Genomic DNA, 17,656 nt, shown 5'->3' on the forward strand with positions numbered 1-17,656 from the left:
ACAATATTTATATAAAAATATAAATAGAAACAAATGTATACAAGAATATATTCCAAAAAATATAAAAAAACAACCTTGATATAACAAAATATTATGATTTAAATAACATTAAAATAATACTGTTTATTGAAAAAATTAATTTAGTAATATAAATATAAATCAAATTATATATCAAAAAATGTGAAAGCGTAAAGGAATTTTTATCACAGTATTACAGGGATGAAATTATTACAATAGCTTAGTAAAGCCAAGGTAAGTGTGAGAAGCTTTACGGTTAAGGTTTATACCACTTGACATTTCCCTAAGTCTAATTAAAATTGATTCTCCTGGTTTGAAATATTCTACAATAGATGTGAAACACGAGATTTCTGTTCCAGATACACCCACTGCACTACATACTGACAGTGTTTCATTTAAATCAGCCGTTACTTTTGTCATAGAAAAACTGTTCTTCTTAGTAGATGACAAATAATATACCTAATAATAAATAAAACTCATTAAGTACAGAACTAATTTACACTATTTTACTATAAGCACTCTGCTTTCTGTCCCTTTAAAATATACCATGGTTATATATCTTTGAAAATTGGTATTATTGGGCACACTAGGCATTATTTAAAGGATGCAACAGTAAAATTTGGTATCTCAGTTTATGTGTAAAAATTGCTCTTTTTACTTCTCTATTGTAATCATACAGATGAAATTAAGAAATTGTGATATTTATTTGTATTTTGACAAAGGTGTTGTTTTTAAAATTTTATTAGAAAAGTTTTTGAGAATACAAAACCGTTTTTAGAATAGGTTAATTAATATTGATACCTACCTAATTTATACCACACAACCAAAACTCTTTAAGAATAAAAAAGTTTTTACCACATTATAATATTTATACGTTAGACAAAGACAACTGATTCAAATGTTGCACTCTTTAAGGATAAATGTATCAGTAAGAAAATATATTACCTGTATGTAAACTAAATAAAGTCCTGGGTCAACTATTTCTATCAAAGTTCTTCTTGAAGTTAATTTTACAGGAGAATACGAATCAACTGGTAAACTTTTATTTGACAAAATCCATGGTCCCAAGATACCTGTTCATAAAATGATGGTCAGTATTTGAATTTAAATTCGACAAATACTACGTTTACACCAGGATAGGAAATCAATCAGGCCTACTGAATCAGTCCAAACACTTAGAAGCAATTATTGACTTAATGCATTGTCGCATTGAAATCGATCATACTAAACTATCATTAACAATATAAGAAACTTAGTTAAATTCCCAATACATTTTTGTGGACAAGGTGTAAACGTAGTAAATTACAGATTTACAAAATTATAGTGAATGATATTGTACAAACTACCATTTTGTTCAAAATCTATATTTGGTTGAGCCAAGTAGAACAAGCACATATTTTGAACTGGAAATAAGAAAATTAAATTAAAAATATCAAAACAATATGCATGTTTGGAAAAAAAATATAAAATTACATTTTGTAGACTTGGTCGACCTGGTGTGTCTAATATTTAAATTTTTCATTTTGGAAAAGTCGAAATAAATTTCATTTATATCACCATCAGTTAAACCAGTCTTTGAAGATGTTTTAAGTATGCATAACCTTTCGTTTGAAAGCATAGTTTTCAAATTGTCAACGACATGATAAATATATATAACTAAGGACAGCACCAATAAATTAACAAATATCACAGTTACGTCTTTCCTCTTCAAATAATAGTTATTATTATTCATTTTATTCATTGTTCTTTTTATCTGTAAAATCTTAAGTTAAAAATTAGGACAACAGCGAAATGTAACGCTGTAGCATAAACTTAAGTTGAAATTACCTCAACAAGAAATACAGTTCACTAAAAGTTACTTTAAATTAGCCCTGCAGGCTGTAATTTCACAACGGAATTTTAATTACCTATTAGGTAGTTGTGTTAATTAATTGAATATTGCACTGTTGCAATGATGTACGACATTAACCATCTTAATAGGTAGGTATCATAAATTCGCACGTAATGAATAAAACCTGAAGGTAATATATAATTATAATAATTATATAGTAAAAATTAAATATATAAATAACAATTAAAAAAATAAATATTATTTTACAACGTCGTAAAAAAATAACAATTAAGAACAATAGCAGTACCTATACTCAGTATAGTACAATAGTCATTATTCTTAGTAGTTAATTTCAATATTTTATCATCACATATCATTATCAGAATACAACGATCGGTATGTCGATTTTCGCGCCATTTGTATTGTGTACCTACAAACAAGATGGATATTATATACATGACAAAGTATATCGACCTTGCCAACAATAAAATAAATTGCACCGGACAATCGGACATGGGCACATGACAGCAACAATAGCGGTAACAAATAACATTTCAAATAGTTTATCTTTCGGTGATTGCTGTTAACAGGTAGGTTGTTAAGCTATACCGGGTATATTGTTACAGGTAATAATATATTATCAAATTTTGGTTTATGGTAGACGGTAAGTGTCCTCGTTTTCATATCATGTCATTCGACTATTCTAAATTTCTAACTCGAAATTCCAATACTTAACTCCCACACGGGCACACGGCTAGATTAGTCATGAGAATTAGAGTTCTCTAATGTTCATGCCTATAGTACTCGCTACAGCGTAGACGCCACTGTCTGACTGTTTGTATTACAATAGTTAAACTAAGGTTAAACCGTCGAATTCGGCCGGTAAAATCAGTAGGTTAAGCGTAACCGAGGTTTAAATTATGATTGTAAAACGGGCCCTTATACAATTTAAAGATTAGATCTAGGGACATCTCATATAGGCTTTTTATTATATATTAATTCTAAACCAAGTTACGAGTACCTACTAAACAATTTAAAATAGTTTGTACATCTTAAAATACTCATAACTCGTACTAACTGTGAACAATGGTGCAATCAGAATTTGTCGGTCGGAATTAGTTTTAAAGTTATGACCTTTTGAAATTCACAATTTTGCGTACCTACTCCCACCCATCAATCGGAGTTTTTTTTTTAATTTATCAACAATAACATAAAAAGTTAGGTAATTTTTGATTGCTGATTCCACCAAAATATTAAGCATGCTACAACACACATTTTGAAAAAAAAATTCTCAAAAATCACTCTGAAGCTAAACTGCATTCGTTCCAACGCATAAAATAAATTCAGTAACTATATTATTTATAATCAATGGTATAGACGTATAATAGTATCCACTATCGAGTAATAGGTACTCATATGTCCCTAGCATCCCTCCTATGTATCCGTCACTTGTGAAAATAAAAGGTCCTCGTACCTATAATTTTAAGGTATGAGAATGTTATTTAGGCGGGCATGGACCAATTGCGCCTAAAACAAAATTTGTATTTTAGGGTCAGTCTACCAATTGCGCCTCTTATATTTTACGGTTAGTACACCAATTGCGCTCTTTATATTTAACGGTCAATATACCAATTGCGCTTGTATTCAAATTAACCTAGCGGCTACCTTCAAATATAAAAATATTGTTGTTCGATCTAATTCCATCAACATCAACATAAAAACACCAAAATTCTTAAAAATTAAAAACGTATTTATTGATCAATAATTGATTACTGGTTATTATATTATATTTTATAACAGTATCGGGAATTGTATCGAACGATATTATTCTTACGCACATATTTTGATTACGGAAGTATGCATTTGAGTGATGGACGACAACAAGTTTTCATTATCATCGGATATATTTTATCAGGCTAATTGACAGCCTAATAAACTGTAATACTGTATATAGAATAACATTTTGATGATACCCAATATTTATGTCTTTTTAGTCGTTTAGTATTAGTTTGAGTTGTTTGAAGTTACAATATGGATCGTTTTAAACAAGCTCTTAGTGAAAAAGGTAAACCGTTATTAGTTCTCGATGAGTTTAAGTTTTGAAAATGCACCATCTCAAAAAATGGAATAAAATGGAGATGTACAGTTATATCGTGTACTTCGAATTTTTTATGTTATGTAAGTGAAACGGTTACTTATAGGTCATGAGTTAAGTGCTGCCCTTAATTCATGTGCGGTAAGTAGTGCTAAGGTAATAAAATTAACAGAAATATTATAACCTATTTTACAGAAAAACCAAAAATAAGGAACTTCACATAGTTTGTTTTAAGAAATTACGGGTCGACATTTTTACAGTTGGCATAAATTATATTTCAGTCACCAAATACTTGATCTCAACCCCCCGTAAAAATCGTATAACTCCGGTCGAGCATTTATTATATAATTATAACTGACTAATAAGTTTTCCTTAGGTAGTGTAAAATGTATAAGCGCAATTGGTCTATCGACCCTAAACATTTTAGAGCGCAATTGGTATATCAACCCTAAAATGTTTAGAGCGCAATTGGTATATGAAAAGGTAATTTTAAGCGCAATTGGTAAACTCCCATTTAGGCCACTCCTCCCGACCTTCCCTGAGTAGGATATTTTTGTATTTTAATTTTAAGTACCTAGATATTTAAGTATTTTTAATTTATTAAAAATTAAATTATAACTTTTAAGTAGGTACAATTATGAAGACAACAAAATACAGGTGATATAAATTGATTAAAATGTTCATTAATTTCAATTTCGTATAATTCGTACAAATATTAATGTAATAGCAGGATACAGAAAACGGTTCAGTTACAAAATCTTTTTTTTTTTTATCGAACAAAAATTTATATTTACAATCTGTATTCACACGTTATACAAATAGTATAGACTAAGTAAATTTGATGTGGTTTGATTGACGGGAGGGGGAAGTCACTCAATGGTGGCACCCCGTGTTACTAAATCTTTCAAATTAATATTTTATGTTATTAGAGTCGTCCTGTACATCATAAGAGTGTATGACGTATAACATCTAGTTTTGAAAAATAAATAAAAAACGGCAACGGCTGTAGTAGGTAAACCTAATGAAATAGTGAATTAGTGAAGAGTAAATATAAATCAACTGTTGTGGGTACATAATTATACAGTGTGATTCAGAATGGATGCTCACCCATTCTTTCTTAAATAATGCAGTTATTTAAAATCTGATTTTTGGAATTTTTAAATATACTTACTTAAAGACTATATTTTCAGATTCTTGATTTTTTATGTACTACTAAAGAAGTGACCCGTGGAGATACAAACTTCTGTCTTACACCAGAACATTTTTGAAAATTTGTATTTATTAAATAAAAATGTTGTACAAGTAGGTACCTAGATTTTGAGTTATTTCATTTTGTGTACTAAGAATAATAGTTCCATGACATCGGGTTTGAATGAATTCGGGTGATACGTACTTATTATATGTTTTGAAATTTATTATAATTTTATTCCACTATTTTTTGGGATTCTTAAGAATCTGAATAATTAGCTTTTAGTCACTATTCAATATTATATATTTATATTATACTGTATTCAGTATTGTACCTATTTTGTTTGGTTCATCGGGGAAATTATATTATTTATTCGTAAAATTGACACATTAATAAATTACCCATATTATACTTATTGTTTAAAATATATTTTTCTACAAGTGGCCTTATATAATGAGTAATAGCGTATTGACGTCCCTATAAAACATTACAACACTATTATGTACCTATAATATATTATTATATTATACGGTTTATTTTTGAGTGCATCACCTCCAATTATTCAAAAGAATGACGTCATAATACTCATCTCCATGACTCTTTATTATTCTACTCATTATATGTATAGCCAGGCCCAGTATAATAGGTATATAAATATTATCTTTACTAGCTTTTCGAAAAAATCGTAACGGTAACATTATTATGAAAATAAAATATAACGATTCACGGAATCAATAATTAACACACCTAGTATTATTTATTATGCAGTATAAAGAGAGGAGGGCCGAGGGGGCATCAGGGGAATGATGGTATTATATCTCCTCACCCACAAATCATTTGGCATTTTTTGTCTATTGATTTTTCATCAACACAGAAAAAACGTTTAAATTATTGTTAAAACAAAAAATCATGTTTTCATTATTATTTTCTGTGTGATTTTTAATATTTATTTAAGTAAGGTTGATTGATAGCTATAACAATAAAAGTTATTATGCAAGCATGTTTATCTCCAACACGGGGTGATTTACAAAACGGCAGGCAACGGGCAAGAATGCAAGATACACTTAAACTTAAACATAAACATACAAAGGTTGAAGTTGGCTTTTTTTTTTGACTGTATATAAACTGCGGCAAAATTAACCTTTTTCTAAAAATTGATATGTAAACTGAGACAAAAAAAAAATTTATTCTATATTCAATTTATTCTATATACTATATTATAGTACCTAAATCATATACATATCGTGTACCTATGTACGTACATAGTTTAATTAATTATGTGATGTTACGTCTTGCGTAGAAATTGGTAAGATAAATCCAAGTGTATTTTTAAGTTTTAACGAAACATATCGGTAATTTATTTATTTATTTGTTAATGGGCTGGGCCCTATTCAACAGTTTAACATAATACAATAATACATAGAAATATCGGTTCCTTTACTTTTGATAATATTAGTTAGTACCTACCTACTTACAAGTGTTAAATGTTAGTAGAAGTAGTTAAAAGTTTAATATTTATTCAATGCGATGGAATTTACAACAATGTTTAGCCAGAATGGCAAACAACTAACAGTGCTAAACATTTTTTAATTCAAATTTAAATATGAATCAAAATTAAGTGGTAATAAAACGTGGGAATGCGCTAAGAAAATATGTTTGGCAAAATTGGTCTTCAACAAGAAAAAACTCTACTACAAGTTAAATCAGTTTTGGATCATAGTCATGAAGCAGATTCTACAATTGAACGTCAAGCAGTAAGCCAGTAAGTAATAATATGAAACGAAAAATATCTGAAAGCAATACAAACGAAATGCCATCTAAAATAATAAGAAAAGAATTCCGTAGTTTAGGAAACGATACACAATTACTGACTAATGATATTTCATATATAAGTAGAAATTTATATATTATAAAAAAAACTAAATATCACCCACCATTTCACAAGGATATTAATGAAGTACATGAAGTTCTAATAAATTTGAATATTACGACTAACAAAAATAAAAACTCTTTGACAAGGAAACAAATATAATTATACGTATTATACCTAATTAAACGATAAACGTGTATGATATAGGTTATCGTATCGATATGTATATAGGTAGCTGTATATTATATAGAAGGTATATAAAATAAAATGCTGTAGTTTGTAAAATATATCTTATCGGTTTTGTCGCAGATTGTATATTGAACATTTTTTTTGTAACGCCTGCACCGAAAGTTTGGTTTTCGATAGTGGTTGAAGCGTTGGAAAGCGTCCTTTTTCATTCCAGCGGGCAGTAAAGTGGGAATCCCTAATAGTGCCGGGCGGTAAAGTGGAAATCCCCAAAAGTGCTGCGCATGCATTTCACGAGCAACGCGCGTGTACCCTGCACAAACAGTCACTGAAATCTATACCATGGTCGTTGGTTCCTTACAAATTATAAACTTTTGGTTACACCTCATAATCATAATATTATAACCTCCATGCGCGACGCTTAAAATAAATAAAACCAAATCGTTTCTTTCATGAAATATAATATTATTGTCGTATAATATAATAGTCTATAGTTGTTGCATAGATCGCTGCATTACCTTTGCCGTCATCGATGAATGCAGAGGCGTGACAAAAAAATAGTATGTGTGGCTCGTGTGGGAAGGCAATTTCAGTCTTGGGCGAAATGCAGCCCGCGGCTGAAATAGCTGGTCCTGTACATTACCACATCTCTCCAGGATATTCGTACGGTAAATGTATTGTACTCAACTATGTACGAGTCATATACTAAAAAGGTGGATAAGTGGATGTCGCTCTGCTGTACAGTAGGTTACAAGTGGGTCACTGTAATGGATGGTGTTAAATTTGAATTCAATGATATAATATCATTGTATAAGAAAAACGATTCTGAGCGAAAACGGTCAGTCAGCCTATGATTTTACCAAGTATATTTGATGATATTATTGTGAATAAAGTAATTTATATATAACCTATTTACTCGGAGCCTTGTTTTAAATTTTCAATCTTTAGCCATAAAATAATTTATAAATTATAAATTTGATAAATGTTGTCAAAATTTGAACTTTAAATGCATATAAAAAAAAATTGTGCCTATGTATTTTTAATATTTTTCAACTGCTATTAGAACAATATATCAGGAGCCTTATATTAAATTTTCACGCTTTTTTACCCAACAAATAAAAATTTATTGATATTTATAGAAAAAAAAACTAAAAAAATTGAAAACTGACAATGTTCGTAAACAGCTCAAAAAGAGTCAAAATATTTTCAACATTTTATGGTGTATAGAAAATGCTAATATGAACATTCAGTGAAATTTTCAAGTATCTACAGTCATTCGTTTTTTAATTACAATAAAATAAGAAAATTGTTACATGAGAAATCGAGTAAATATCAAATGTTGTAAAAATATAAATTTCAGACGCTCATAAAAATTTAATTTAAGTTTCTTCTAGACATTTTTTTTTTTTGATAAAGGTAGACAAACTTATGAGTAATCTTATATTACATTTTCAAATCTTAGATTTAAAAAGAAAAATTTTTATGAATTCTCAACTCAAAATAATTTGCTATTTTTCGTGATTTTTCCGTATTTTGTCAAAATTTGAACTTTAAATGCTTATAATTAAAAACTGTGACTAAGGATTTTTAATTTTTTTCATCTGCCTTTGAAATAATAACCTAGGAGCCTTCCATTAAATTTTCAAGCTTTTTTAATCAACAGATAAAATTTTATTGATATTTATAGAAAAAAAAACTAAAAAAATTGAAAACTGACAATGGCCGTAAACAGCTCAAAAAGAGTCAAAATATTTTGTAAATTTTATGGTGTATAGAAAATGCTAATATAAACATTCAGTCAAAATTTCATGTCCCTACGGTCATTTGTTTTAGAGTTACACCAAAAACCAAAATCGATTTTCTCGAAAACAGATTTTGCTTAAAACTTCCCGTTTTTCCTTAATTTTTCTTTTGTTTTTCACGTCGCTTGTGAAAACTACTGGGAAATTTTTACTTTTGACCCCCCAAAGTACCAACTAGATTCACTTTCCTATCAGAAAAGTTACTATTGAAGAAAATCCAAGCACTTTTACTGTCCTAAAAGGTGATGTCAGACACAAAATAAAAAAAAAAATAAAAAAAAAAACACACATCATTGTAGAATCAATACATTCATCGCTTCGCTCAGAATCTAAAATATATATAGGTATGTTCGTTTTTTACAGGATCTTATATAAATATACAAGAATTTTAAATTAATAAACTACATTTCGTAAACTTAAATTTTTGTCATAACAGCAAAAAATCCTTAATTACCTAAATATCTGCATACAACGATTATGGGCTCTCAACAGGACTCATTACAGATAAATGAATCCTGGTCGATATAACACGCACTATCGGCAGAAGCCAGAGTAACGTATCTGTCGTTCTATCGGGAACAATTTTACCGAACATTTTTCTCGTTGTACGACATATACCACCTATAATATAGTTAAATTTTGAAATAAGTTAGAACATTTTTTTGGCCAACTAAAATACGTTTAAGTCGCATGGTGCCGATGCCATGTGTACCTCAAAACATAATATTATCATTTAATTCTATTATTTAAATGACACCATTGTTTACATATTTTACCATTACGGCATACGAATCGATCATATCACCAAGGTGCTAGGTAGTATACATTTTATACTTACATAATATTACATCTTGTATTTTAATTGTATACATATTTTGTATAAGTTAGTAGCGATTTAGTATTTATATACGTTGTTCTGATCACTACTATTGAATTTATAAATAGTTAGAAATAGGTACTTCTTTAATAGTATTTGAAATGAGAATGCATATTATTATAATATACATTATTATAGTATACATCGGCAGTAAATATAAACGGTTCTTTTAAGAACCGACCATTTAAAACGGCCCTTTTCAGGGCCACCACATTTTTATCGCGGACAATGTGCAACAGTATATTAAGTTGACATATAATATATCTAATATATAAAAATGTCGTGCACAGTGTTTGTTATTAAACTCCTCCGAAACGGCTTGACTGAAACTAAATAATGTTCCAATTATTATTTATGTTTATTATAAATTACAATAACATATATATATATATAATAATAATAATTAAATAATTATTATTATTATATATACATTCGTATATATTATGTATGTATAATGTATAAATATATATATTTTGTTACATAATAATAATTTATATATTACAAATCTTTTTTATTTATTATTATACAATTATTATCAAGTATGATAGATAAAATCGTAATAAACATTTACCAGACTTAATGGATTACAACACGCAAGTGGTTGTACTCGTCTGCATTTGTTCTACGACAAAAATTGGCACTATCACGTCTTGCTGGCATTTTTGATGACACAAACAAATAGAAAATATTCGAATTAAAAAAAATAATATTGGTTGCTGTGGGTTAGGATTTGAGAATAATATTTATATATTATTATTTTTTTTTAATTTGAATATTTTCTATTTGTTTGTGTCCATATCAACCATCGATAAACAAAAATGTCTATCGTAAATCTAAACATTTCTGTTTGAGCAACTCCCGGGGGTGATCAATTCCCTTTTAAAATTAGCCTAAAACGTATTCTCAGCCCTACCAAATAAACACAGAAAATTTGATCAAAATCTGTCGAGCCGTTTCGGAGGAGTTCAATCACTAACACTGTGACACGACAATTTTATATATTAGATACAAAAAGGTGGACAAGTTGGTACCTCCTTGTAGTCTGTTTAGTAGGTACCGAGTGGGTCACTAAAGATGTGTTATATTTGTTCAATAATATATTATTGTATAAAACAATTCTGAGTAGAAATGATGTGTCAGACTAGGATATTTTGTACCATACTATCTGAATATCCCGACTATTCGCTCGTGTGTAGTTCTTTTTTGTGGCAAACCCTATATATAGTAATACGTTATATAGGTGTATCTTAGTTTGAATGTATCTCAGTCTTAGTGTACCTCAGTTCATGGACAAATCGGTGTCGGTGTTCCTAGCTTAATGAAATAATTCGATCTAGCACCTAGGTGGGCAACCGCAAGTCGTGGATTGGATTTAGCACTTTTAACGTGGTTTAAGCTAGGTACCTATACTTACTTTCTAAACTTTTTTGACATCTCTAAAAACAATCACCGAGATTTTCGTAAAATTAAATTGAGTAGTTTTTGAGTATATAAACTACACAAAATACATTTGGTATATTAAGATATAGTTTCTTTATTGAAGCTCTACAGTTTGATGCATGCTTGTTCACCTAATCTGCCAGAGTACCCAATGGCAACCATTTATATATATCTGTACCTGAGAGGCTAAAGGGTCCAAGTCCACTTTTATCAAAATTGAGGTTATGGTTTTTTCTTATGTGAAATTTTGACGCGCGTCATTTTAGCTATCTTCATTTTAGTCCAATAACGAATATTTACCGAGATATTGGGAAATAACAAAAAGAACTAAGTCCAAATATTTATTTTGATTTATGAATTATGATCCAAGTCCATGATTAGGACTTGGATCATTTTGCAAAATTCTTGTAAGGACTTGGACCCAATTGATAACATTCTATTTTTGGACTTGGCTCTTCTTGCTAGGATTTGCTGTGACTTAGATCTAATTGATAACGGTATTATTATCATCATCATTTATTTTATTTTATTGTTTTATGAAGAGAACCAAAGTTGTTAGTTGTTACTTGTTAGTAAATTAGCATATTAATTTGAATGTTATAAAATATAATGACGTGATACACAAGGTGTAGAATATAATATTATAAAAATTATATAAAATATATACTAAATAATATGAACAGAGGGAGAAAACTTGTAAGCCTTGCAAATGGCAATTCAACACTTGCAAATTCTAACAAAGGTTAGTCCAAATAATATTATAATTATTAATTATTATAATTACATAGTATTATGGATTTTAAATTATATTAAAATATGTAATATAATAGGTATCATAGATATTATGATATAAGTTATATTATATTTTAGTTTATATTGTATTCTAATATTGTATGTAGTTAGGTACCTAGTTAATAATAACCTAACCTGGATTATAATATCAAACCAAGATGGTTATGCATTTTTATTTATTATGTTTTGATTAATAAAGATTTGTTTTTAAAATATGTTTTGTTCTTATTTTGAATTTTATCAACACTGTTTAATTAAATTTTGTTTATTGGTCTAATAAGACCTTTTATAGGGATAAAATATTTTTATATTTAACTGGAATACAATATAACTTTACTAATACCTTAATAAAATTCATAAAAATTGTAAATTATTCAATATTGTACTATAATATTTTTATCTATATTAAAATTTAGTATTTACTACACTCAATGATATAATATTTTCAAAATAATCAAAATTAACATGGAGATTAATAGAGTCCAAGTCCACTGTGTGATTGAGCAAAATGATCTAAGGCCAAAACATTTCATTTAAATCGTAAAATAAACAATTATAGGTAAGTTATAATTAAAAAAAAAAATATTCATCTTATTGAGAATATTACAGCTTATTATTTAAAACAAACCTTGTTGGTATAATCATTAAATTGAATTTACACCAGTCATTTAAGTAAAATAAAAATAGTTGAAAAACGGTTTTTTGGCTCTCCTGAAAATGTACAATAATGGACTTAGACCCTTTAGCCTCTCAGGTACAGATATATACAAATAATAATACTAATTTCTATTATTATTAATACAATTAATATGTAATTACGCCACTTAGTTATAAATAATAATATTAATAATATCGAATTCATTCTTGTAACGTTGAATGCTTAAATCGCTTATATCGTGTCTATGTATCTTTAATATTTTTAAATAGCTATTTAATAACGACTTATGAGGAACCTCGTATTACATTTTTATGCGTTTAGATCAAACGAATATTTTTTTATCGACATTTATAGAAAACAAACTAAAAATAGTGGCTTGCCGTGGCGCGTTGGCTGCTACCAGTCGCGGAATGCGACTGGGAGTAAGTAACGGCCACAGCTACTAGCTCCCGGATGGGTGACCACCCGGGTTCATAGTAGTTAAAAACCTTGCCACACATACACGTGTTTTCTACCTATCGTAACAACCGTTAAAAACAATCGTAAAACCTACCGTACCAACCTTACCCCTACCACAGTTCATAACCCCTACAACAGCTAATGGCCATAGTCACCGGGCTTAAGTTCAATAAAAAAAAAAAAACTAAAAATAATCGAAGACAATCGACAAACGAAGACGGTCTAACTTTTTTGTAACCAAGGTTACCAAACAATTATTTTAATCTATATGCTTTATTATAATATTTATAAAGCCAAATACCACTCACTCACTCACTTACTCATTCCCTCATTCATCGCTACATTTCAAAAAAAACAAAACGTATAAATATGAAATTTGGAATAGTGGTTCCTCTATAATGACCTAGATATGCAATATGAAAGGATTTTCCGATATTAGTATTTTAACATTTTTTTTTATAAATGGTTGTCATATGGCTACTTGGGCAGATGAGGTATAAAAGCATACGCATAAAACCGTCGAGTGTATGGCCTTGAATAATTATAATAATAAAAAATTATACTTAAAACAAATATGAGAGTATTGCGAATGTATGGTTTATACCAGCTTTTAAACTCACAAACTATACTTTACTAATTTTGTGAACATTTTAAATCGTTCTTAGAGATATCAGAAAAATGTAGAGAGTATTTTAAATTACTCAACTACGTACGATTTATATGAAATGCTATATCCAATCCGCCACAGGCGAATATTGCCCATCTCAGTCAAATTACGTTGTTCACAATGCGTAAGGTATACCGAAACTGACTTTCCTGTAATATAGCATGAACTGATGCTCACTAAATCCAAGATACGCATATATTATATTTGATATTTTTTACTGCTAAAAATGGATGTTGGTTTATCCGATGTTAATATACTCATAACCTAGGTACTGGATATTTTTCAATACAATTTATAGCAATAAGATTCCTTGAGACTTGAGAGGGTGCTTATAGCTTATTTTTTCAACCCCATATAGCCTATAAGAAACTACAGAGGGTAGCTCACACATAATTTTTTTCAGCTCACAAAAAAAATAGTATATTGTGTGGCAAGGGCGGAAATTGCCTTCCCGCACGAGCCACACATACTATTTTTTGTCACGCCTCTGCGTTCACTGATCGCGCCATCACGGCAAAGGTAATTCAGGATAGGATCTATGCAACAGCCAGACTATCACGGTTTAAGATATACTATATCTTAAACCGTGCAGACTATTCTACGAAAACAATATTTCATAAAAGAAACGATTTGTTTTTATTTTTTTAAGGGTCATGCATGGAGGTTATAATATGAATATAAGATGTAACCAAAAGCTTATGTTTTTTAAGGACCGTGGTATAGATTTCAGTATAAATAATAATTATTATATTAAAATAAAATAAGAATAAAAAAATGTAATCAAGGCAAAGGTAATGCGTTGTGCGGGGGATCTATGCATCAACCAAATTATTATACGAAAACAATTTCATATGAAAGAAAAATGTTTACGCGTCATGCAAGGAGGTTATAATATGAATATAAGATGTAAACAAAAGTTTATGTTTTATGAGGATCGTAGTATAGATTTTAGTGTCTGTTTGTTCAGAGAATACCCGTGCGTTATCTGAGCTCAGTACTCTTGGGGATTTCCATTTTACCGCCCGGTACTTTTGGGGATTTCCATTTTACCACCCGGCACTTTTGGGGATTTCCACTGGACGGAAAAACATCGCTTTCCAACGCTTCAACCGTCATCGAAAACTAAACTTTCGGTGCAGGCGTGACAAAAAATATTTTATTTATTTAAATTGTTGCCATTGGTTACATATTACATACTATTATATTAATAGGTATAAATATGATGTAATACAATAATATAGGTACATTTTTTTACAAATATATTTAAAAAAAACAAATCATTAGCACGGGAAACGCCCCACCGGGCGGGGGACAGCCAATTTTTAATAAATGAAAAGAAAATATATATTTTAACTTTTGAATTTGAGTTTAATTACCTTGGGCTATGATTTTGGACTAGGTACATAACTAATTTTCCAACCGATTTTCGCAAGGCTGATTTTTATATCGCATTGTTAATTGCCATAAAAACGCAAATCAACAATAAAAACAAAAAACTAATTAAATTAAATTCCTTACAAAATTTAGTATGATAGTCTCATTATACCTCTGATATTTTTCCTCTAAACTATACCCAAAAGCATAATATCTATGATTCCTCAATTTTCCTTGCAGAGGAAAAATATCTAGAAGCATGCTACTTATAATAGGTTCATACGAAAATATTTTATAGTTATAGTTACTCTTTTAACCGCGGGTGGGCCATGGTTAGTCATTTTTGGACATGATAAATATTTCACTAATAGTATATTATAATACCTATATTGTAATACCTACATATATATAAAACATTGTTCGACAAAATGCTGATTCAGAAATCGGAATCATTCGCATGGTGGGAGGCTGACCCTTGGCCCTCCCAAAAGTTCGCTTATGACTATCGCGAGACGTCTCCACCGGTGTCTTATTAGTTATATGCTTATATAATGCCACAGCCCACAGGTTATAAACTATACATTCCTAATCTATCCAACTATATAAGACGCGCTAGATTATCAACATTTTTGGTGTTATTTGGATGACGCGATTACATTGGTCATTATTATTATTACAATGGTTATTATTACATTTGTCGCATTGCATTGCAGATAAGCAAAACGTATTATTATATATTATTTCTAAATAGAATTTAATATTTATTGCGGACTGTAGTACTAAATCGTCAAAGATTATTTCAAAAAAGAGTAATGTCATGACAAAAACGTTACTATTGCGTTTAAGGACAAAATTGGTTAAGTAAAAAAACGCACTTATATTAGTTATACGTTAATGAAAGTCGTGATATTAATGCCGTAACACTACAATCGGTATATACTATATTATATACAATATTTTATAAAAAATTAAAAACTACTCTACACTCATAAATCCTGGATTATGATGAATTATATTTTCGAGTTTCCTACACTATCTATCGGCTATCCATACATGTACCTATAATAGGTTATTAATGCTGACAATACTTATATTTATACATAGGTAGCTATATATGGGTATAAATAATTAGTTATGTATATGCTAAAGGTAAAATTTGAATTTGATAGCTCTCAATTACTTGAACAATCATTAGAAATTATTGCAGTCCATATACACATAAAAACATTTAAAACTCATAAACTGTTCCTAAATATAATGTAGTACCTATTTACAGATATAAATTATAATATCGGCAGGTAGCTGAAAGTTGAAGTAATAATATGAATTCGTTGGTTTGATGGTAAAAGTCAAACTTAAACAACATCTAGTATTTAATATAGGTAATCCAAATCCGATGTTGTAATTTTTTTAAATTTTTTTTTTGAGATGTCCGTACTACAACTGTTAACTTTATTTCACAATATTCGTGAATTGTGTGTGCCGTGAGGCGATGATGGCACCTAATACTAGTAATACTGCGATGATGCTTGACAGGCGCGGTAGCACCAGATCTGAGTCGTGGAACCGGTTGTAAACTCGTAAATTAATAATTTTTCCATATACACCTAAAATAGAACTGTAGAACGAAAAACGATAATTGGTTTTTAGAAGGTAGCTCTTTTTTTTACATTTTATTCAAATCTACTTTGAAGTTAGTTGGTACACCTATGACCTACACATGTAATAATTCTGTCAAATGTTTTGTACGTTGTACACATTTATTTGAAGAAAAAAACAATTTGCTTTGCATAATATATTATATTAATTATTTGCCAACATAAAATGGATAAAAATCAAATGTCAATAACTCATCTGAGTTCCATTAGTATTAACCATTAATACCTACATTAAATATTATTTCATATTTTTATATATTACCTACCTATATATTATGTTTTATATAACGGGTCAAAACAAATTGTTGAGAATATTATATCCATGGTCATCATTTAACTGAGCAAATATGATTTTATATGTTGTTTCTTGTTTAACATTGATTTGACAAGTAACAGGCAACAGGCAACAATATAATATACATATATATACATAATACATATAATAACGTATACGTATACCTAACGTATATCCTCGTTAGTCATAAACCGAACCTAAATAGTAAATAGGTAGGTGCTTAACAGTCAAGAAGAAGCATTACGTATAATGTTACCTGTAGAGCGTAGGCTGTACCTAATTTATAAACTTCGATATTTGTTTCTGTAAATTAGTCTTACTATTATTTACATCTCTACCAAACATATTATAATTCATGGCAATTAAAATTTGACGTAACGATACGTAATACTCTTATTTTGATTTTAGTATAAGTTGATTAAGTAGTAATATTTTAAAGTTTTTT

General features: G+C 29.1%; 1 protein-coding gene and 1 pseudogene across 4 annotated transcripts; one reads left to right on the forward strand and one right to left on the reverse strand.

The window, feature by feature from the left end:
- Positions 1–103: 103 nt before the first annotated feature.
- LOC132950880 (uncharacterized) lies at positions 104–15,789 on the reverse strand. 4 transcript variants are annotated; one of them, XM_061022481.1, is made up of 6 exons: positions 15,661–15,789; positions 1,846–2,033; positions 1,492–1,780; positions 1,362–1,421; positions 964–1,091; positions 104–477 (listed from the first exon to the last, which is right to left on the reverse strand). In XM_061022481.1, exons 3-6 carry the CDS (start codon positions 1,757–1,759, stop codon positions 229–231), a joined length of 705 nt encoding a protein of 234 aa, XP_060878464.1. In that variant the 5' UTR covers positions 1,760–1,780; positions 1,846–2,033; positions 15,661–15,789; the 3' UTR covers positions 104–228. The 4 variants fall into 4 exon arrangements, with proteins under 4 accessions (XP_060878464.1, XP_060878463.1, XP_060878465.1 ...); XM_061022480.1 differs by lacking the exon at positions 15,661–15,789 and adding an exon at positions 2,157–2,279; XM_061022482.1 differs by lacking the exon at positions 15,661–15,789 and having other exon boundaries at positions 1,492–1,771; positions 1,846–2,276.
- LOC132950639 (uncharacterized) lies at positions 6,661–7,188 on the forward strand (annotated as a pseudogene).
- Positions 15,790–17,656: the final 1,867 nt, after the last annotated feature.

The sequence above is a fragment of the Metopolophium dirhodum genome, chromosome 8 (genome assembly GCF_019925205.1).
Source record: "Metopolophium dirhodum isolate CAU chromosome 8, ASM1992520v1, whole genome shotgun sequence".
Lineage (NCBI taxonomy): Eukaryota > Metazoa > Arthropoda > Insecta > Hemiptera > Aphididae > Metopolophium > Metopolophium dirhodum.